This window comes from Dermacentor variabilis, chromosome 4 (genome assembly GCF_050947875.1).
Source record: "Dermacentor variabilis isolate Ectoservices chromosome 4, ASM5094787v1, whole genome shotgun sequence".
Classification (NCBI taxonomy): Eukaryota; Metazoa; Arthropoda; class Arachnida; order Ixodida; family Ixodidae; genus Dermacentor; species Dermacentor variabilis.
This window is the reverse complement of record NC_134571.1, coordinates 76,933,098-76,956,555: the sequence shown is the minus strand read 5'-3', so window position 1 is coordinate 76,956,555 and position 23,458 is coordinate 76,933,098. Positions and strand designations below refer to the sequence as shown.

The 23,458-nt window shown below is 46.4% G+C and overlaps 1 protein-coding gene across 1 annotated transcript; it reads right to left on the bottom strand.

The window, feature by feature from the left end:
• Positions 1–5,106: 5,106 nt before the first annotated feature.
• LOC142578246 (uncharacterized) lies at positions 5,107–22,412 on the bottom strand. Its single transcript, XM_075687646.1, has 5 exons — positions 22,042–22,412; positions 19,876–20,047; positions 14,196–15,434; positions 10,541–10,891; positions 5,107–6,741 (listed from the first exon to the last, which is right to left on the bottom strand). The coding sequence occupies exons 1-5, from the start codon at positions 22,410–22,412 to the stop codon at positions 6,610–6,612; spliced, it is 2,265 nt and encodes a 754-aa protein (XP_075543761.1). The 3' UTR covers positions 5,107–6,609.
• Between the last annotated feature and the right edge of the window lie 1,046 nt (positions 22,413–23,458).

Here is a 23,458-nt window from a genome sequence, read left to right as displayed (position 1 = left end):
CTGCCACTTGGCCGACCTGTTTTTACTTTTGAATAAAGCCAGTCGACTATCCATTCCCAACCTGTCAAAACGTGTATTCCTTGCCTCCGCTAAGCCGAACTCCCAGCAAATATGAGATAGGCAGGTGATAAATTCAACTGAAAACGCCCATTCAGAAAACAATTGCGACAACTAATAATCCTAACTTTATTCCGCATCATCTGCTAACTCTGGCACGTAATTTCAGTCCCCACCACTATTATAGCTTGTTAAGATACACATAGATATCAGTAGCCACACACGATCACCTATCCAAATCTTGGTACTCATGCTATAGGCTATTCCGCACTGCAACGGAAATACGTGTAGCCATGATGGTATACAAGCATGAACAGCTTGTGTAACTATATGTGTACCAGCATTCTTAACAGGCATAATCAGTGATGGGCCAACTGAAAACATTGTTCTTATATATGCAAGAAATAATGTGATTATGATAACTTAGCTTGGAACTGCCAAATCTCAACAAAGAAGGAGTGATACTTTCAATGTAATACGAGGCAGAAATGAAAGATGGCATGTTCTCTTTTTAATGCATAATTCAAAATCAGGTACGATTACAATAAAATCCGAATGACACTGTATTCCATTAAACCGGCCTTGCGTTCATTTTCTTAAGTAATATTGTTTACAGGCAATGCTACCTGCGTAATAGGGGTAACGGAGATTGAACGCACTAATATATGTCACTGTAACTTGCGGATACAACTTGCAAAATATACTGCCAAGCCTCACATGCTTCCTACAAAGTATCATTATCTGCTTTTGTGGTAAACATGTAAAAATTGCAGGGCATGACAGAGAAGACAATACCATGTAATATTACCTTGGAGTGTTCCCTTGGCTAGTCTTGGCTAGAACGAACTTTTGCAGAAATAAGTTGAAAACTGCCAACTGTATAGCCCACGTTTTACAGCAGTGTTATAAAAAGCAATGCCACTGAACAAGCTAAAGTCCATCTATGGCAATACATATCCGTAATCCGTCTTAGCTCTGTAGAATGCCCACTATTTGCTTTGTTAGAATAAACTAGTAATTCCACAGGATATTACATAAGAGGTGGGTTTCTGTTCAATAAAGAAAAATTTCTTCTATAGTGGCCTTGAGATGGCACACCGATCGGCGACATCATTCCAGTTCCTGTCCGTCTGAACGAAGGACTTCAAGTGCTAAGAAGTACGTGCGGGTGACAGATGCATGGCCTTTCTATGACGTACTCGCAATGGCTCACTGGCCATGTAAAGAAATAATTGCAGAGGTAAGCGAGGAAGAATTTGAAAAAAAGAAGAACATGGAAATGTGTCTTATTTCTAAACCGTGAAATTTAGTCTGTAAGGACATGCTACTGCAGTATAAATACTCGTTATAAATAATTATAGCTAATGCTTTTCGAAGGTCCCAGACTGGACAGGAATATTTTATTTTCGGTCATACTTTTGACGAATATGCTAATAGTTTTACAGAAAGTGGTGCGAATATGAAGGAACGACGCAAGTAATCAACAACGCAGTTAACTTCCTAGCTTATTTTAGTGTCGAGAGCACTACTAGCCTACCGACCTGGATTTCGCCTGTCTGAGTGAAGCCTCCTTAGATAGCACCGCGCAAAATGACAATAATGTGTGACCGACGGTGGAACCGAAATTCGGCCGTCGCGCACAGCAGCCCGGCGTTCTAACCATCAGGCCACTATCTCATGCATACTTTTCTCGTTCCAAAGCCAGCCAGTCCTGAAACGCTCGGCGTGTGCACCCCATGACAAAAAAAAATTAAATTAAATTATGGGATTTCACGTGCCAAAACCACTTTCTTGTTATGAGGAACGCCGTAGTGGAGGACTCCGGAAATTTTGAACACCTGGGGTTCATTAACGTGCACCTAAATCTAAGCACACGGGTGTCATCGCATTTCGTCCCCATCGAAATGCGGCCGCCGTGGCCGGGATTCAATCCCGCGACCTCGTGCTCAGCAGCCCAACACACCCCATGCCACTTCCTCACGTTCTTTCTTTGTTACAGCTTGTGCGTGACATCGTGAAAGTCAACCGTGCTTCCTAAAAAATGTGCACGCGTGCCCTGTCGCTTAATCATTCCTGCATTTCGCCTCGCCTTGCCTCGTCCGCAACGACGCCCGCGGGCATGTGTGGAAAAAGTATCTAAATAAACGAGAAAAAAAAAAGCGGCGAATTCCGCGCACAGCGGGAATCGATGTATGCGAAGCTTTGTGTACTGTTTGCTTTGATCGACGACAATTAGCGGTGATGTTGGCGGTGCATATCTAATTTCTTCAACGTTTAGTCCAAAACGAGAGTGGTGAGTTAATGTTACACGTTACCTTGCGTGCACCACTGCTGTTTGTCTGCGTGGTTCACAGAACACACAAGGAGGCGTGTTTGCTTGAGGCGTTGTTGCGCGTCATTGTTAATAATGTCTGAGAGGGTTGAGCATTATCATGGCCTCACATGGAATATACCATCGTTGCAGAAAAGTGTTAAACTTTAATTGAACTACGCGACTGCATGTAATTCAATTATTATAAAATTGTATGTATATACATTGTTTACTAGCAAACATTTTTTAACTTCGCGAATAAACGATCTCAGAGAGAATACACAAGGACAGGCGGTTATTCGCACAGTCAACAAAAACGGTAGGCGACCCTAATCTTTGACTTGTGTGTCTCTTAGTGGCACTCGCACCTCGGCGTTGGTGTTCTGTAGGTTAACTTTAGGCGAACGCAACGCACGAACCGAACTCGGAGCCAACCGTGTTACATTAATTAGCCGGTTAAATATCACGCCACCTTCTTGTGTGCGGCATGATTAGTGACGCCATTAGTTCCGATTTCTACTTCCGGGTTTCCCAGAATTTCGCCGGAAATCATACTCACATGGCGCGTCTCTAAGGTTTACGATTCTGTGCTTTAGTGTGTGGTAATTAGTGATTTCTAATTAATTATAATTAGCCCAGACACTTCAGTAACTCAACTTGACACGAAACTTATGCTCTGCTATCATACCTATATTGAAACCCATAAATTTCGTACTGCACTTTTTTCTATTTTTTCCACATTTATTTTGAGTTTCCTCCCCGATCGTCTCAGGAGGTCAAACGGAAGTGCTGCGCAAGAAACACGAGTGTCACTCGATGCTCGTGCCACTGAAAAAAAAATTTTTTTTTTTGCTAATATACGACAACTCGCCCAACAACAAGTTCCTTCAAAGTACATTATATACACACATTAGCGGTCTGCACCACGTCTCGCTGCGTAGAGAAGACGCTCCTGTTCCGCGCGACGCTTCTTTCGGGCCCAGGTGTTCTCGACCCTGAGTGCACGCTTTGGAGCCCTTTTGCTGGCGCAAGCTCACGTGCTCCTTCTGCATACGTGACCAGCACGGTGTTGACACGCCAGCGCCAGGCGCTCTCTTCAGTCTATGGACGATTGTAATGCTTACACTATCACAGCCCAGCTCGCGACCTCCGCCGCCCAGCACCTGCATTCTTGTCGCATAGGAAAGCAAGCCCAGCACGTACCACAGGCACAAACCACATCCCGACCAGAGACAGCGCCCGTCGGGATGATCCAGGAGGCGAGCGCTGTCTGGTGGTGTTGCAAAAAACCCAGCGGCACGCATGGCAAGACCATTACAGTGGCGCCCGGAAAGTCGGGAGAAAAGGCAAAGAAAGCTTCGCTTTAAAACAGATAAAGAAGATATCTGATCCACGCCGGCTGGCGCGCGGATACGAGTGGTGTCTCTGTCGAAGTAGCTCAGCTTTACCAGCGTCTCGTTTGCCGCCAACGTTGGAAGCGATGTGCGATGCCTCAAAGGAAGATATAATCGTGCTCTGATAGCCGCAGCTGACGTGCGAATTTCTTTCCAGCGTTATTCGAACGCGTCCTGAACAGCGGCGCGCAATCTAACGCCGGTGCACCTGTGTAAGGCACGGGTGGCACCTCTGGCGGCGCTTTCGCACGTTATTATTAGCAGTTGCGAGGTATACGCAGGAGACATGAGCACGCCGTCAATGCCGATACAAACTCGTGCAGCGACACACTATGCAAATCACCACCGCACAGGCACATCAACTACATATATCGGCTCTGTGAGCGGCTAGACGAAGTGACAAGCAAGCACCGGCCGGCCATTTGGCGACAAAATTTAATTTCCCAGGGGCGATAGCACAAGCTATATACGTCGTTCAGTTGCATGCCTAGAAAGAATGGCGGCGGCTAAACGTCATAAAAGCACTCGTGCGAGGTATAGAATATTAATCTAAAGCAAGGAAGCGTGCCATATAGAAATGTAGGCGAACGGCCCGGGCAGGTGGTGGATCAGTGATTCGTAGATGAACAGCTTTCTGACACAGCAAAGAATTCAATTTCATTCGAACTTACGTTGCAGTAATTTGACAGGAGCCAGAGAATGCACAACGCCGCAAGGTTGGATTATGCAGCAGCGAATCACGCGGGAAATGATGAAGCACGGGACGCCGCCGCTGCTCGCACATCCGAAACCACCACGGAAACCAGAGGCCGTGTTCTTCCGCGCGGGGGCGTCGTCGCGCAAGTTCCGAGCGAAAAGTTAGTTCTATTGAAGTTTTAACGCTGCATTAGCGAAACGAATATAGGATAGGCTTTCTAGAAATCGCAGACAATAACAGTACGCGCCACATCAGTCACATTAAACCATAACTGCTTATCATACTCAAAATAAGATTCATTTGTGAAACGGGTTCGGCGCCGTTGAAGCCCGTTACATGGAGTGGCAGGTATAGCATTCGTGCGCTGCGGTCCCGTAAAATGTTCCTGTAATTTTAAGGCTTTTTTTTTTTCACAGTGCATTCATGTCCTGCAATCTTTTCGGTTATGCATGAACAAGCTATGCCGAAATGCGCAGATCAGTTAAAATATGAAATAACCCAATTCTGGGGATTTACAATCTCGTTATTAGGCAGGGAGCAGTAACGGGGAGGAGGGGGCGGAGGTAGCGATTTGTAAGACGAAGGAACATGAGTATAGGTGCAGGCGAAGAAATGAACAAGACTTTATTTATACAGGACCTATAACGTTTAGCAGAGAAATAGCAGTCATAGCAGAAAATAGGGAAGCTAACAGCGGCGAAATAACCTTCGGAGCCCACCAGGCCGATCACGTCGACTGGTGGGCTGGTCTTGCCTTAAACGCCCTTGCCTACGCAGGCTTGCCACTACATAGTTTTACGAAACAAGGCGAAGAAGGTCGTGAGGTCACCCACGTAGCATTCCTTCTCGCAGGAAGCAATAAGCAGCTTTAGATTTTGCGTACGCAAACAGGGCTTGGGCACCCCATGCAATGGACCTTTGAGTACACAAAGGGCCACGCTCAGATTGCTTTCCTTTATAGACTCCTTTGGGGTTGTTTTGTATACATTTTTGTGTTCTTTTATAAGCCCGGCGGTTTATAGTAGTGAGTAGTGGTCCAGCTATTAATGAGCGTTTTGCAAAACTTATAAATCCCTTTGTATATGTATAATACACATGCAAAGCGAGCAAGTAACGCTACTCTTACAAGACACTGGCATAGTCGCTTAAAACATCGAGCTCACGTCCAGGTGATGCCAAGAGCACTATCAGAGTTATCGTTATAACATTATCACCCGCTAGCGGAGATTAAGAGTTTAACACATGTTGCGGAAAAGAACATCCGTTGGGCAGTCTGCATAGTACTGTTATACATCTGGTTGATTAACGTAGGTTGGACCACAATGCACACCATTTTGGGCCACAGCATAAATATTAATGGATGTGCATAGACAGGAATTAAGGATGATAACCGCACAGAGAAAATATCCATTTCGCAAACGTGATATGAAGGCCATGTGCGTTTTAGAAGCTATCGGCTAAAATTGGGAAATCTTTTAACATTGCAAAGTAAAACATTCAAAAACGTTCAACTTTAAAAAAGACTATAGTCACTCTCAGTCTCTGTAGGAAATGCCAATGCTTTTAGGATACACAAAGCGGTCCCCGTATTTTTCTCACTCTTCTTTCATCAAGTTATTGTTCAAAAAAGGGCAATTGATAAACTACAAAGCATGGCGTACAATAAACTATCAGAAACAAGCAAAAAAGAAAAGACATGTCGTTGTGAACTCCACGTAACGCTTTGTTTCACCATACACAAGTCACACACGTTGCTGTCTAAGTGCCAAAATAAAGCCGCTTAGCCAGATCATCATTGTTCCTCAAGTCAGCACAATGTATACCTCCGAGTAAACTGTTTCGGGTACCCTGCTGAGCAAGGTCAATCGCATTACGCTAAGCACCGCATGAAGTATCCCAAAAGAACGAAACATTATCAATGCATTAATGTAGCACGCAGCGCTGCCTCTACGATAGAGCGAAAACACAACAAATAAGAGTATGGCAAGAGAGCAAGAAAGAAAAAGCTATAAGTGTCTAATAAGCCAAAGGTAGATAAAGCACTAGACACACAAACGCACGGTCTTTCCTCCAAAACCTTTCGCAAGGCGCAAGTCCCTCTCCAGCAATCGGCTACGCTTGACTTGGAGCTTATGATGACACCGAGGGAACTACGGCGCGGCGGTGGTCGGTTCTGGGGGTTCTGGCCACGTGAAGTTCGTGATGAGTAGTCGTTCGGGGCTGCACTTGAATGCCCGCCGGAACCGCGGCGACGCCGGGAGAGCGATATTGCAAATGCCGATCTGCAAAGTGGGACCAGGCAACCAGTCGCGCAACGTAAGGATTCCGGCCAACTTCCAGTGGCATCTATACTTGATAAAAAGTGATAAAACGATTTTCCTTTCGATGAACTGCCTCCCGTTTGATGTCAGCTGAATGTATACGTTTTACTTGCGACCAAACTGCGGCTTATCGCAAATTTTTGGTTAAACGTAACTCGAACATATTCACCCGACTGCTTCCAATGCGCTTATTTATCGACTTATTACTTTCACATAGATGAGTTTGTACCTTACGCACGAGTCGAAACTGTGCATTTCTTTTTGTCTCTACCTCTGGCGTTGTGCATGAGGGCGCGAGTCTGATTTCCATTCCAAGCTTATCAAATTCGGATGGGCGGGGAATGTAAAAAAGGAGAACGTTCCTGTGCCCAACATCGCATGCACACACGTTGAACAACTCCAGATGGTCGACTTTAACGTGGTAATCTCCACCATACGGCTACTTTTATAGGCTAGTACCTGTTTATTTTGTGACGTTAAACTCAGCCAACTATAACAAGCACATTTTTTTTCAAGCCATCATTATACAACCGGCACAAATAACAAACCTTTTTAGGTATATCGATCAATTAAAGCTGAGTGATATAAACGATTCAGTCAAGACAAATCACAACACTTGACGAGTCCCTGAGATTAGATATCAATGACTTAATTACCCCGGTGTTACAGAAGGTTCCACCACTCAACACTCCACTTTCACTCAAACAAAAGTTGGAGGACGCTTAAGCTTCGCCTTCAAGAGTGGAACGCGATAGCGTTATCGCACCCCGTTCGCACCGCCCACTCAGTCGCTCGGCATGTTCTTGAGTCACACAAAGACGAAACGTGCGCCTGAGCAAGCGGAACGAACCAAATAACTCGGTGACTATGAGGGAGAAACGATCTGAGCGAGCCAAACGTCGTGATCGGCACGGACAGTCGGGCCGCGACGCGCCATGAAGGCGGACGCGATCATGGCGCTGACGCCTTGATGGGATCGTCCTCTATCTCGCTTGGGAGCACCACACAGACGCATGACTCCTCGCTAGCAGCACGGCACGCATCGCAGGGGACGCTTTGCCACCAGACGCGCTACGGCGCAGCGATCACGTCAGAGGCGTCCCGCATCCGACGCTGCACCTAGGAATGAGGAATGCGGAAGTAGGAGCCGCGTCGCCTAAACATGAGGGTTCGAGTGACGCACGCTGGAAGTTGGAAGGGAAAAGAGAGCGAGAAAACTTATTAAACGCAAGGGTATTAGGGCATCCTCGCACCGGTCCCCGCACGGCCCCAATGCGCTCAAACGAGACGAAGGGGAGAAGCGGGCGAGTGGCGCGCCAACTGTCGGGGCCGCGCCGTACATTGCAAGGAGGGGGTCTTCTGAGTTTGCCGCAAGATGGCTCTGCGTGTGTGCCAAGCGCAGAAGGAATGTGGCGGAAACGTACTTCGCTACTCGTTTAACTGCGACTTCTGTAATTTACATGCTCATAATTACCGATATACACCACAGTATAACTTTATACGGCACGTTTCTAAGGCAACACCGCATTCACTAGAGGCGCTTTTGTCACGCTTCGAACCATCGAACTCATGGCTGAGTGGTAGCGTCTCCGTCTCACACTCCGGAGATCCTGGCTCGATTCCCACCCAGCCCATCTTGCAAGTTGTTTTTATTTATGAATTGCCTTCCGGGATTTTTTCGCTCACGGCTAACGCTGCCGACGCCGCCGACCTTCCTGCGACACGAGCTCCTTAACGCTGTCGCGCTCAGAAAAAGCAGATAGCAATGCCATCCCGCGACACAAGTGCTCAATGCACTCCGTGATCATCTGCGGCAATTCTTGAGAAGTGTAGCGTCGTTATCAGTCGAGGGGCGGAGTTGTGCTCAACTCTGTTTAAGGATGTGGTTCGAGTCGAGGGTCGCTGAGAATACGGGAGAATCATCAAGCGCGCTTAAACATGAGTCCTGTTAAAATAATCCTAGATTATGGCATCCCCAGTGTCAGCTGCCACATACAAAGCATGTAAGGGTATAGAAACGCCGTATCTTCATTGTCCTTTAATTTGTATACCACAACCTGTCCGCAACTTGACTCATGGCCTCTTCTGATTACGGCCCACTTAATGTGCCAAGAACGAAGTCCGAAGGGCAGCGGATTGGGCGAGTTGGTGTTGCATGGTAACAATAAAATTCAAACAGCGCTAAACGAACGGGACCAGAATGAGGAGGAGACAAACACGGCGCTCCTCCTCATTCTGGTCCCGTTCGTTTAGCGCTCTTTGAATTTTATTGTAACGAAGTCAGGTTTATGCCATAGACAAGTTGTGATGCCTAAGGTCAAATTCAAGCAGTATTTTTAATGCACAGCGGTTGGCATTCAGTCAGTGCTGAAAAACGCAGTGCACGAAACTAAGCATCTGGCCTTGGCGTTGTAGATAAGACGACCTTGTGAAAAAAATCCACAGCTCTGCCCGAAAGGCGAAGCACCGATAACGATAGCAAATTAGTAGATAGCTGTACGAAGTAAGGATGATAGATTTATGAGCCCTATCTAACTAAATTAACTACAATAGAATGTGTAAACGTGACTCAACGAGGACGTAAAAAGGAACAGACACGCAGAGGCAGCGCTGTCTTTGTGTGCCTGCTTCTTTGTACGTCCTTGTTCAGTCCCGTGGCTTTGTCTCACCCCCTGCCTCGCGCGCCACAGGAGAGGGCACGCATCCGGGCCGCGTTCCTCACTCGCGCACGCGAGATTGAACCGCGTTCGCCGGCTCACCCTCACACGCTTTCACTCATACGAAACCTCTCGGCGACGGCGACGGCGACGCGACTGTTGGAATGTGTCTGGAGTGTCCATATAATTGCTATCGCAATATAAATGCAGCACTGAAAAAAATCGAAAACAAAAAGAAACAGGCAAGCCCCAATTGTGTTTGCCAAAACTGTGTTCGCTTACGCTCCTCTAAAGCTCACTCAAAGCTAGAAATAGGCGGCGCAGTGGTCATAGATTTCTGCTGTCAAGTACGAGGCGGCGAGTTCGATCCCCAGCTAAAATATGGGCGAAATTTAAAAGCGCTCCTGTAGCCTAACTTCAAGTTAGGTGCATGCTAAAGAACACCGGGAGTTTAAAAGTAATACCAAGTACTCTACTACGGCATTCCTCATAAACCACTGTGCAATTTCGCAACGTTAAACCCTACAATTTCATTTAAGCTAGAAGTAATTAGAAGGACAACGACATGCATCTATATCACCAACGCACACATCTTTCTCAGGTACCAGAGTCCAGAAAGACAACTCTAAAACGAGAACGAAGGGAGGGGTCGAATTCACAAGTCTTTCCATTCATACGTGCTTTTTTGCTCTAGGAAGAATATTTGTTTCACTAGTTGGTCTTGCATTGCATCCAGCGCTTGCCCTCGTCTTCCCTTCGAGCGTGTGTCCATCTTACTTTTCGCTTATTATTTCTCATCTCTTGTGTTTTTTTGACCCTGTCCAACCGCCTTGGCTTATCATGTTCAGCATCGGAATTGGCTGGAATTCACTCTGAAGAATAATTGTATAACTTTTTTTGTGAATATGATCCTTGCTCTGAATAGCTTCGCAGCCTCAGGAGAACGGCGTAGCTGCTGTAAGCGTTGCCTTAACCATGAATGCACGACACATCGAGACTCACGTGCTTTCGGTATAAAGAACGCGCGCGTTCAATCACCTCGTCATAACGCGATCGATTCGCTAATATAATACGCTCTGGCAAATCGGGAAAAGAACGCGCACCTTTCCCTGACGCCTGCTTCCGGCATTCCCGCAATGATAGAAACAACTGAGCAGGAAGAAGATTTGCTCGGGCCTGAATCTCTGGAACACACGCTCGTTCTCGTAGAGCCTGTGGGTTTTGCCGTGGGTCGGAGCAACATGGTGGCCAGCCGCGGACGGTGCGTGGCGCTGCTCCATCACGTCTAGCATGAGGCTGGCGGTGTGGGCTGCGGTGCTTGCCGAGCACACGTCGTCCTTTTCGCGCAGGCTCGCATTTTTCATGATATCGCTGGCTTTCACCAACTCCGAGAAACGCCGCATGCTCGCAAGCATATCTCGCGCCCCCTGGTCCAGGCGGGCCTCGCTGTAAGCCTGCGCACGCGAGAGGGGAGAAGTCGATACGGGACATTTCCAAAGCGAACATGCTAGTGCGATTAATAAGCAAGCACTCGAAAAACGTTACACGCGTATTTTACCGTTGTCGCGGAATGCCTACATCGTTAATCTGCAGCTTATATTATGTAGGGGTGTGCGATATTTCGAAGTTTTGAATACAATTCGAGTACATGCTCGCTGTTCGATTCGTATTTGGTTACACAATTCGCTAGTCGATGTTGTCGAATATTTGTTTCTTTCAAATATATGACACAAGGACACTTATCGGATTCTCGAAAGGAACAGTACACGATGGATGTTGTAAGGACTGTTCCGAATGATTCTGCTGCGCGCTAACCACGGTGGCTGCACAGGGACACCACATCCCGATCGAACGCACGGTACAGGATACTTGGAGCTCGATAATTTCGATTCATTCAATACGGCTTGCTCGCTTTTAGGCAGCTTATATGCGAATTTATTCTAACTCGGTCAGTTTCACCACGTCTTCATCCGTTTAATACAATGTGCGGTCCTATAGCATCACACTTCTCTCTATTTCATTGTACATAACACTGCAGTTTTACCTCGTAACCTGCTGTTTTCTTTCTTTCGTTACTGCCATTGCACTGGTGCTTCAGGTAACTGAAAGGAGGTGTTTATGATATACAAGCTCCTTACTTGTCCGAGCGTGTAATTTTGAACGCTTTTACGTATATGTGCTAACTAAATGTATACAAGCCGTACTTCCTTTATTTTTCCAGACACTCCGCGTAAACTTTATGACGTTGCTTTAGAAATTAGTAAAAAACTCGGTATTGAATTCAATATTCGGTGGTCATTTTTTCACGAATGTTTGTGTTTGATTCTATTTTGAAATTTCACTACTCAGACAGCCATAGCTTCTGGCTTACTTACGATCTTTGCAAAAAATTACTGAACCCTATTTTTTTCCTGTATTTCAGGGCTATATATATATATATATATATATATATATATATATGTATATACACACACGAGAGCCTCGCGGTGTCCTCAGTAAACTAACTGAATCACCTTGTTTATATTTCGCGATAATTGGGGGCAGATTTTGGGAGATGTGAAAGATATGGTTCATTTACAGCGCAGAATTATTACCACCTTAGTTCAAATGGGGTGAAAATGGAGGAAACACTATGGCTGATGCGAGTGCAAAAGTTGAAAGTGTGTAAGAGAATTATGGCATTGGCTGAAAACTTAAGCAAGCGTTCGAAAGCGTTAGAAGGGATGATAATTTTTAAGTCTTATGGAATTTTTCGAAATCGCCTGTTGCAGATGAAATAATTCTAAAGGCGGACAGTACTTGCATGAATAATCGAAATACATATTCAACTAATCAACAAGAATTTGCTAATGAACTTCCTAAATAATATTTTTGCGGCACACGTTGTAATTTGCGAATTGCAGCCTGTGAGTTTCTGAGGCGTATCCACTTGGAATGAACTTCTGAAAGGACATCAGTTTGGAGATATGCGCCATCGAACTCGCCGTAAGGATTCAGTGTTGGTCCATTTACTTTTTTTTTTAAACAAAACGCCCTTTTATGCATTGAAGCGCAAACATATAACTGGAACGCCCATCTATTTTGTCCCACACTTTGGTAAATGATATCTCGAAATTGGCGTCATTCTGGAAATTCAGTTCAAGTGGATGCGTCTTGCAAACTCATCGACTGCAATTCGTAAATGGCAACATGTGCCGTAAAGTAATTAACAAAAAAGCTTAGTAGTCATTTTTTGTTATTTAGTTCAATGAGTGTTTCAATTTCTCGTGCGAGTAATGTCTGCCCATTCGATAATACGGCTCAACGACAAGAATTATGCTCTCTCAAAGGTTATTTTCAAAATTCCATAGAATTTAAAAATTATCACGATGTATGCGGACAACGTTTCAAACGAGCGAGTCATATGAAGCGAACGTTTCACAAAAAAGTGTGATTCAATTACAGGCAAGTGAAAATCTCAATGCAACTATCCGAAAGAAACAGTTCCGCTAGAAATTGAGTTGCGATGCGGCAATGTCGCACAAATCTGCTTTCTTTCTTGTCTCTTTTTTTTTTTTTTGCCGAGACGCATATCTGAAGCATTTTAATGCGAACCTGCCCGTTTCGCACCCGAAAAAAAAAAGAACAATTCGTAACCTCCCCGCTACGCTTTGATGTTGACATGCGCAGCAATCGTATACAATGCGTTCGCCAGTATGGCTGAGTAGGTTGTTCTCATATTTTCAGCCTTGCACACATACATACCCTCAGTGATATATGACTGACCCACCGTGGCGGCTTAGCGGCTATGGCATGGCGCTGTTAACACGAGGTCGCTGGATCGAATCCCGACCGCGACGGCCGGATTTCGAAAGCGGCGAAATGCAGAAATGACCGTGCACCATGCATAGAGCGCAGGTTAAAGAACCCTAGGTGGTCAAACTTGGCCCGGAGCCCCCCACACTACGGTTAGTAATTTAGTTTTGAGGAACAGCGCGCGACTCGCGCACGCGCACACGCGCTCACATGCGCATGCAAGTACATGAACCGGGACCTGTGACGCGGACGTTGAAGGAGTATCATTGGTGAAGGCAGCGAAAGTTTGGATGCTTAGATATCGTCACGTTTGTCAAAGTATGCGGCGGCATATCACGCCGAGAAAATGCAGCGCAACTTGGCTCGGCGCCTGCAAAATATTTGTTCCAGAAGGCCCAAATTTTGTCACAAATGGACTTACACTGCATAACTTTCGCTCATTCAAGTTTGAGCGCTTATCCTTGCCCCCTCGTATCGCCTTTGATCACTGATTTGACCCGATATGCACCGAGGTGGCGTTGCGCAAAGAAATGAGTACCAGCAGCCTGTGTAACGGCGTTAGTATACACACTGCCACTAGTACTGCCACTCGTGACACCACATAATCATCAGCATGGCGAAAGAGGTCGTGCGTTCAGCGTGTTCAGATGTTCTATATACACATTCACCGCTCTATAAGGCACCAGCCTTTCGTCGAATGGCCGGTTCGGCTGTAAAGAATGACTTAAGAGATTGCCGTCTGCTTTTTCCGTCACAAAATGAAGATTTGGCGTCTTCGATCCTTTATGGCCAAAATATTTATCCCTCGCAAGTTTCATAGATTGCTTGTGTGACTTCATTTCCTTTCCGGTTCGCGCTGCAGCTTTTATTAGTTAGCACTTACACGCGCCAAGATCGAACACGCCTTGTTCCTTTGACCTTGAAATAATATTTCGCGGTGCAGAGATATACACGAGCACTCACCTCGAACCGATCGTTGTAGTAGAAGAATAGTTTGAGAACGGCCAAAATCTGGCCCGTAGTGTCAGTTCCCGCCAGCGCTGCAAGTATCGGTGGTGGATGCCAACTTTCGTAGAGCGGTGGGCTCACCAGGAAGGGACAGACCACCACCTCGCGTGCCGTAAGAACTTGGTACTGTCGGAGACCGGCGAGTCCGGGCACGTGATAGATGCTGTGTTCCGGCTGACGCAGCGAGTTCTTGAAAAACTTGGCGGTAGCCCAGGCTCCCCTTCGGTACGAATCGAAGAATGAGGCGGCCGTGGAGTTGGGGAAATAGCTGTACGCGTCGTCGAGCAAGTCCCAAGTGTTGGTCATGTTGAAGGCGTTGGACGCCAGTTTTGTCGTGATGGCATTCGCGAGCTGCTCGGTCGACTCTCCGTACGTGCGTATCCAAGAGTTCACCGAGTGTACGCTCAAGCGGACTATGTTCCACGAGGGCGCGGTGTCTTGTTGAGCGTCCTGCTTGAGCTGCCACATGACAAGCGGCAACAGAGACTCAATCGCTTCGATGCACTTGAGGAAACGGTAGTCTCGTTTGCTCACTTCTCGATTCATGTACCCGAGCATGCTGCTCGTCAAATATTGCGATAGCATCGGGGACAGCGCCCAAACAACGTAGGCGCCGAGGAACAGTTTGAATCTCTCCTGGAACTCGCTCTTACTCAGGTACATCGCGTCCAGCTGCGCGAATAAGTTGGGCTGAAGGTTGAGCACCTCGTCCTGTGGCCAAATCTGTGCATCATCGGGAAGGTTGCCGTTGATTGCCCGCCGAAGGTCAGGATCACTCAGATTGTTGTAAGCAGGAATGGCGGACTCGGACCAGTGACTTCTCACGAGGTCGACGATGGCGAAGTGGATGTCTAGCACCCCGCTGATCATGCGGGAGTAGGACTGGCCTTCGCGACCAACGACCTCAGCGCAGCGTCTCAGATAGGCGTCTTCTTTTCCTCGGACCCTGAGTGCCTCGATGTCGCTAATCCACGCCATACAGCGCGGGTCGAGCGTCATGTAGATGGTGTTCTCGGAAGTGCGGGACGGATGGCGACCCACGTAGAAGGCCCAGAACATTGGCATTCCGAACTCGAGCGACGCCCGCACCAGGATGTTGAGGAGCTGTGGCCGAGATGAAGATGATTTGCTCGGCCAAGGGAGACCCAGATCATCGAGAAATGTTTTCATCTTGTCTATCCCTTCCCGCTCAGTCTGCGATGGAGAAGCGGCAATATAAACATCCATGCCACTACGTAGGCACAAACAGTGAGCAATAGACACATCTAGTTGCGCGTCCACAGCAGCTCTGCGTACGCTGGAAATCAGCGGAGGCGACAGTGCACATGCGCAGTGCGCAGGAGCTCACACGGTGTCGTGCGTGCACACACAGCTTTTCAAAAGCTGCGTAGCGTCCGTTGCGGGCTATGCGGCTTTTGCGGGACGTTCCCGCGTGTTCTCGTGTCTTAACGAGAGCGCATTTTTCGATATTCGACAGTTTTAGTTGGGCGTCCGCAATAGCTTTGCGTACGCAAGAATCCCGCAGAGGCGGCAGTGCGCATGCGCAGTACACAGCTTTTCAAAAGCTCCGTAGCGTCCGCTGCGGGCTCTGCGGCCTTTGCGGGACGTTGTCGCGTGTTCTCGCATGTCCACGACAGCGCATTTTTAGATATTCCTCCTGCCGAAGAAATGACTTCGGCTTGTAGTTTAACTTCGAAGCGGCTGATATTGGCTACACAGTTTCAAAAGCTGGCATATGGCGGCGCTGAATAGCACACTACCGACTCCTGCGCTTGCAAGACAGCAATTGCCTTCTCAACTTTTGCGTTCGACCAACTATTGCCGTTCCGTGCGCGCGCGCTTTGCTACGTACAGTCGCGATCAATTTGAAGGTGATCGCGCGAGCATCGACTGGCGGTCCTTCCAAGCAGCATAGCGGCCGATTTCGGAACTGCGAAGATAAAAATTGCACTGCCTTCTTCCCCTATTATGCTTTTCCAGGCTGCAACCATCACCCCCAAGACCAATTCGCCACATTTTTGTGTTTGTTTCCCTTTCATGGCAATGATCTGTGTGCGTCGCTTCCTCATGCATATCTTGGCTAACAATGACGCCTCTGTGCAAACGCTCATAACACAATCGAAATGAATTCGCAGGTTATGCCATGAACGGTGACGGGAGGGACAGCTTTTCAGGGAACACCAAAAGAGAGAGAGGGGAGCTATCTGATGTTTCCCTCTCGACCGACGGTGATGACGTAACGTGGAGCTGCTCCTAGTTTTGGTAGCCGCTCGAGCGATCACCTTCAAATTGATCGCGACTGTACGCACTAACTCGCGCGCTGCGCACGTGGGTGGTTGCGGACACCCAACCAAAACTAATATCCTAATCCATAAGAAAGGGGACGCCAAAGACTTGAAAAATTATAGACCGATCAGCTTACTATCCGTTACCTACAACGTACCTACTAAGGTAATCGCAAATAGAATCAGGAACACCTCAGACTTCTGTCAAGCAAAGGACCAGGCAGGTTTCCGTAAAGGCTACTCAACAATAGACCATATTCACACTATCAATCAGGTGATTGAGAAATGTGCGGAATATAACCAACCCTTATATATATCTTTCATTGATTACGAGAAAGCGTTTGATTCTGTCGAAACCTCAGCAGTTATGGAGGCATTACGGAATCAGGGTGTAGACGAGCCGTATGTAAAAATACTGAAAGATATCTATAGCGGCTCCACAGCCACCGTAGTCCTCCATAAAGAAAGCAACAAAATCCCAGTGAAGAAAGGCGTCAGAGAGGGAGATACGATCTCTCCAATGCTATTCACAGCGTGTTTACAGAAGGTATTCAGAGACCTGGATTGGGAAGAATTGGGGGATAAGAGTTAATGGAGAATACCTTAGTAACTTGCGATTCGCTGATGATATTGCCTTGCTTAGTAACTCAGCGGACCAATTGCAATGCATGCTCACTCACCTGGAGAGGCAAAGCAGAAGAGTCGGTCTAAAAATTAATCTGCAGAAAACTAAAGTAATGTTTAACAGTGTCGGAAGAGAACAGCTATTTATAATAGGTAGCGAGGCACTGGAAGTGGTAAGAGAATACATTTACTTAGGGCAGGTAGTGACTGCGGATCCGGATCATGAGACTGAAATAATCAGAAGAATAAGAATGGGTTGGGGTGCGTTTGGCAGGCATTCTCAAATCATGAACAGCAGGTTGCCACTATCCCTCAAGAGAAAAGTGTATAACGGCTGTGTCTTACCAGTACTCACGTATGAGGCAGAGACCTGGAGGCTTACAAAAAGGGTTCTGCTTAAATTGAGGACGACGCAACGAGCTATGGAAAGAAGAATGATGGGTGTAACGTTAAGCGTTAAGAAAAGAGCAGATTGGGTGAGGGAACAAACGCGGGTTAATGACATCTTAGTTGAAATCAAGAAAAATAAATGGGGGGGGGGGGGGCATGGGCAGGACATGTAATGAGGAGGGAAGATAACCGATGGTCATTAAGGGTTACGGACTGGATTCCAAGGGAAGGGAAGCGTAGCAGGGGGCGGCAGAAAGTTAGGTGGGCGGATGACATTAAGAAGTTTGCAGGTACAACATGGCCACAATTAGTACATGACCGAGGTAGTTGGAGAAGTATGGGAGAGGTCTTTGCCCTGCAGTGGGCGTAACCGGGATGATGATGATGATGATGATGATGATGATGATGATGATCCAAAACTGCCTAACGTTAAACATGCTAATACATGCTCAACATATGTCTTGTGTCAAGCTGTTCAAAAAAAATGTTACAAAATCACGGTGCAAGATACGATTATAAAACCTACGCTGTTCGTTCCTCACGAGGTCTGACGACCGGACACCGCATGTCTTACAATCGCATCGTCGCCGCGTTTTCTTAAATAATTATTTTTCTATTAATAGCTAGGCTAACGTTAGCTGAAACACCCTATGTACGTGGCGTGACCCAAAATAACCCGAACTTGCGTTTTCACGCCCATTATGAGGTTACGTCTATGTTCCACCACTAGGTGCAACTAGCTATAACCCTCTGCTATCGGTGCCCTGGCGAAGAAGCAAGTCATTCTGCGCATCGCTGTATTTTGAAGTGGTTAAACACGACGCAATTGCGAAACCATCATTTGAAATCGTGAGGAGCGTCTCTGCATCAAACTGTTTTCTTTTGGAATAAATTCACAGAATCTAACGGAATGCTTCAAGAAGCATTCCAGAAACAAGCATTGAGCCATACTCAAGTCTACAACCGGTACCGTCGATTCAAAGATGGCAGACTGAGCATGAAGATATACCTCGTTCGGGCCGCCCTTCAAACAGTGGGACCGACAAAGGTGTTGATTTCGTTCGTGAAACAATCAACCAAGATTGGCCGAATGACAATCTAGAGTTTTCAGAGAACACATGCATTTTGGAGTGCATGCTAATGGATTTTGACTAAAATAATGCAGAAGCGAAAAAAAAAGTTTTTGAAGGGGCAGCCTTTCAATGATGTACCGGCCTAAAAGTAGTTTCGCAGGTGGCCCTCGACAGCATCCTAAATAAAAAGTTCTTAGAATACATCAAACAGTGGAAGAAAAAACGAATTGACATGCGCATTGCAGCTCAAGGAGACTACTCTGAAGGCAACTAACTTGTTCTCTCCCTTTAAAATTAACAAAAAAATTTTATATATATATATATATATATATATATATATATATATATATATATATATATATATATATATATATATATATATAAAACAAGTTAGTTGCCTTCAGAGTCGTCCTCCATGCACCCGTATCACCTCGGACTTCTTGGGCGCGCAACGCATCCCGCTCGCTGCCGCAAATATCTCCACGGCCGTCGCGGCCTCTTAAAGGGTCGCCACTTTTCGCGCTAGGGAGCCCTTGGTGGCCCAGAGCGTGATGTCGTCTGCGTACGGGGCGTAACCTAGGTCGGGGATCTTCCGCAGCTCTTTGGTCAGCGCTAGCATCGTGACGTTGAAGGGAATCGGGGAGATTATCGCCCCTTGCGGTGTTCCTTTGTTCGGCACGTCGATCGTATCCGATCGAGTCTGGCCTATTCCATTTGTGATATGTCCCCTCGTGTATAGATATATATATATATATATATATATATACTGCACGCCTTACCCCTTCTTTGCATTATGAATTCAATTTCTTAACGGGGTTGCTGGCTTATTGTTTAGATCGTCTTTCTATTTTAAAAAAGATATGCTGCTAGAAATATTACTATGTCGAGTACCCAACCGCATACAACACTGCAAAAGTGAGTATACAACACTGCAAAAGCAATGTTGTATAAAACTGAACATAGGTTTGCTGCTACAGTGGTATGAGCGAGCTTAGCCAAACACGTGATTTGACTCGGCTGCTCCATGTGCTATAGGTTTAGAACACACTGTAAGAATTCCATTTGAGACAGTAACTATTGTCTATTCTTCCCCAAAAGTGAAGATTCCGTGTCTTTGCTCAGGATATATATATATATATATATATATATATATATATATATATATATATATATATATATATATATATATATATATATATCTATAAGTGCATAACAGCTAGATATATAGCGCGCTGCATGTAACCGTGCCTGTGTTTAACTCACCTGGCTGAGGCATCGGAATAACAATCCTGCAGCCTTTCCCTTCGCCTTCGTGGAACGCCGGGGAGTATTCTCAAGCAGTATGGCATTGATGACGCGCCGCGTGAACGTTATTCGGTACCTGTCTATCGGTGTCCGGTGACCGTGCTCGGCGTCCCAGCCACTGCACACGTGCCTGGGCATGAAAGTTTTCGGCAACCACTTTAGAATGCGCGCAGCTATCGAAATGTTTAAGCAAGATAACAAGGTGAACAGAGGGAATGTTTGGCGCCTCCCGAATCGACAGGCTCGCAAGAATACCCCAGAAATGTGTACATACATTTACCCTCGGCGGCGCTTATGTGAGAAGACATTTTTTTTTTCTTTCTTTATAATAAAGCGATAGCTTCGTCTACTTCACCAACTTTGTTTCTGGCTTGGTTTCTCGCCTCCATGCGAAGCTATGGCATCCGTGAGTCGTGCGCTCTCGTCGGGGAGCTGGGAAGCACAGGTAGCATGTGGGAGCTACTTGTTGAGAGGAGCACGAGAGAAGAAAAACACGAAGTAAGAGGCGCTGAGTATGAAACCTCACAGTTGAGTATATGTGGGCACGTGCCGTGCGTGGCGCAGCGTCAACACGCAAAAAAGAGCGTGTTCGGTGCGCATCAGTGCAGGGGTTTTATAAAGTGAGCGCATGGTGGCTCGTAAACTCGAAGCGGAGCATCGTCGAGTACCTACGATAAACACCAAGAATCGCACTGAGCATTTCGTACAGGAACGCGAAGCACCGAACAGCTTCGACATGCAGCCAATCACGACGTGGAACTCGAGTGCACACATGCCCTAAACACGAAGCAGCGCTAAACATCGATACGCAGCGATCCTGAACCGGACCGTGTAGCTTACAGCCCAGGAAGCCCGCAGCTAGCTAGTAGACGTCTACCTTCCAGCTGGATCTAGCTAATGCCACAACTGGGAGCTGTCTTTCGTAGGCTGTACTCAAGACCTAGACGTTTACAAGCCAGCTGGTAGCTCAGCTAATGCTCCCTCCACTTACGGCTAGTAGCCACTTTGGGAAGCACTGCTGTAGATGTGGTGTAGACACTCAATGTTCAAGCTTGTTTCAACTGCGCAGGTGCTATAGTTAGCTCTACTTATCACGTTCGCGATCCTGGAAGGTTGAATTCTTATTTTACATGTCGCTGCAAAAGCGCAAGAAAACGACCATAGTGAAATTTTCATTTTGACTGTGGTCAGTGTCTTTCTTGTGCCAAGTTAATTTCCAACCAGATGAGCTGTTGTCAAGTCATTGAATTTATGTCACTGCAATATCGGACAAATATCAATGTGACGATTATTCTAAAAACGTAATAGATACAGTGCAACAAAATACTTTTTGTCAATACATAGCACCAGTACTGAAATTGTTATCCCGACGTTCACATGGAAATGCATTTGTGCTCTATGTACTGTTCTCCCAGTCCTTGTGAACTGAAAGACAGCAGTTTTCACCTGATTTCGTGCCAGTATATGCATTTCTAGTGGTCCAATGGCATCAGCACTAACTAACCTTAATGCGTACCAAAGTTGGTAACGAAACATTATTAGAGGTTTTCATAGAAAGTATGACATCTGCCTCTGCGCATGCGCTGCAGAACAAGCGACTTTATGCCCCTATATATAAAAAAAAATGAAGATACAGTTTAAACAAGTGTATGAGTTCAGTCTAAGCACACACTAAGTGCACATAATGCATTGCAGTTCACCCATCTTGTTCAGTGATTCTCATGTTCGAGCACCATGCCTGTAAAGAGTTACACATTTTCAGAGTCAGAAAGAATCATTGTTTACAGCACTCCTCTCAAACACTCAAACAAAAAAAAAGGAAACGCCGACTAAACAGATATATAATAATTCTGAAAAACCATATGTTTTAAGTTAAATGCTCGGGCATCAGCCGGCCTAAGGTAACTTGCATCGGCTCAGACGACATAGAATTATCGCCGCTTGAACACAAAGAACTCATGTATTAACAACGCATTATGCCGTAAGCTGCTGTATGTTCTTTTTTAAAACCGATGATTGCTAAGACCAGAGTCCTTTAAAGGAAGTATTAAATGAGTTGGAGCTAGGACGCCAGAGACCGTAGGGCGTAGCGGAAGCACAGATGGAAGCAGCTGAACGCCTCACCCGTAAAAGTCGTCACACGGATGCACGTTTCGGTTGAGCGAGAGGATCAGGTCCTTGGGGAGGGGGAAGCAGCCGCGCTGGCAGGCCCCGATGCGCGCCACGAGGATGGTGGGAAAGGTGAACAGCGTCGCCGACATGGCCATGGCAATGGGCACCACGAACGAGACGTAGCGCAGCCAACAGCCAGCGTGCGACGTGTCCTCCTCGGGGAGCAACTGCTCGCCAGACCCACTGACTGCTGGGGGTTCCTTCTGCGGCCCCCGCGGCTGTGGCAGCTCTCCGGAGTGGTGGATTTCTTGCGAAGCCCAGCTCTTCTCCCAATGAATTGTGCCAATGTGTTGCGGAGAATCTGACAGAATAATGGACTCCATGGTCGCGTTAGACGAACATCCGTGCCGAGGAAGGGAAAGCCAGAACTCTGAGGAGCGGTGAGCACTCGCAGTCGATTGCCCTTCGAGCGATTCTTCTTCTGTCAGTGCTGGCTGGCTCGCGGTGGGCACTCGCGCACGGGACAGATTACATGCTTCTTCTTTGTTCAGTGCAACTCAAAATGACTCGACTCACGTGGGAGCCGCCTGCGTCAACCTAAGGGTTGATCTTCAGGACCTGAATAAAGTTCATCATACCATACTGAGAAATAAACGACTACACACATTAGGATTGGGCGATAAAATAGATTGGGCGCAAATGTTCTTGTAAGCAGGAGAAGTTAAGCTACCTGAGGCCGACTCCCTGCCTTTTAGGTTAAAATAGAAGGAAATGCGATGCGCACAATTGTCCCAATTGTCATCCCATATGCAACATGTGTAATCTAATGCGATGTTATTAGGGCAGCAATTCTGCCCTAATAAATTCGTAAAGCTTGCCAATTTGTTTTCTCTTTCCTCGCGCACACACAGGAAGACTGAAATACTTGCAAATTCTGTCGTCACGAGAAGTCACGTGACGCGCATTTCACCTCCGTATAAGAATAAAATATATAATATATAGTATAAATTATTCATCAAGATAATTTTCAATAGACTCAGCGAGACACTCAACTTCAATCAACCAAGAGAACAGGCTGGCTCCTGGAAGGGATATTCTACACTGAACCAAATCCATGTGGCAAGCTAGGTAATTGAGAAATCTGCGGAGTACAATCAACCTCTTCATATTGCTTTCATAGATCATGATAAGGCATTTGATTCAGTAGAGATACCAGCAGTCACGGAGGCATTGCACATTCAAGGTGTACAGGAGGCATACGCGAATATCTTGGAAAATATCTATAAAGATTTCACAGCTACTTTGGTTGTCTACAAAAAAAAATTAATTTACATATCAACAAAGGGGTCAAGGAAGCAGACACAATCTCTCCGATGTTGTTCACTGCATGCTTGAGTATTCAAGCTTGAAGATGACGGTGTAATGTTCA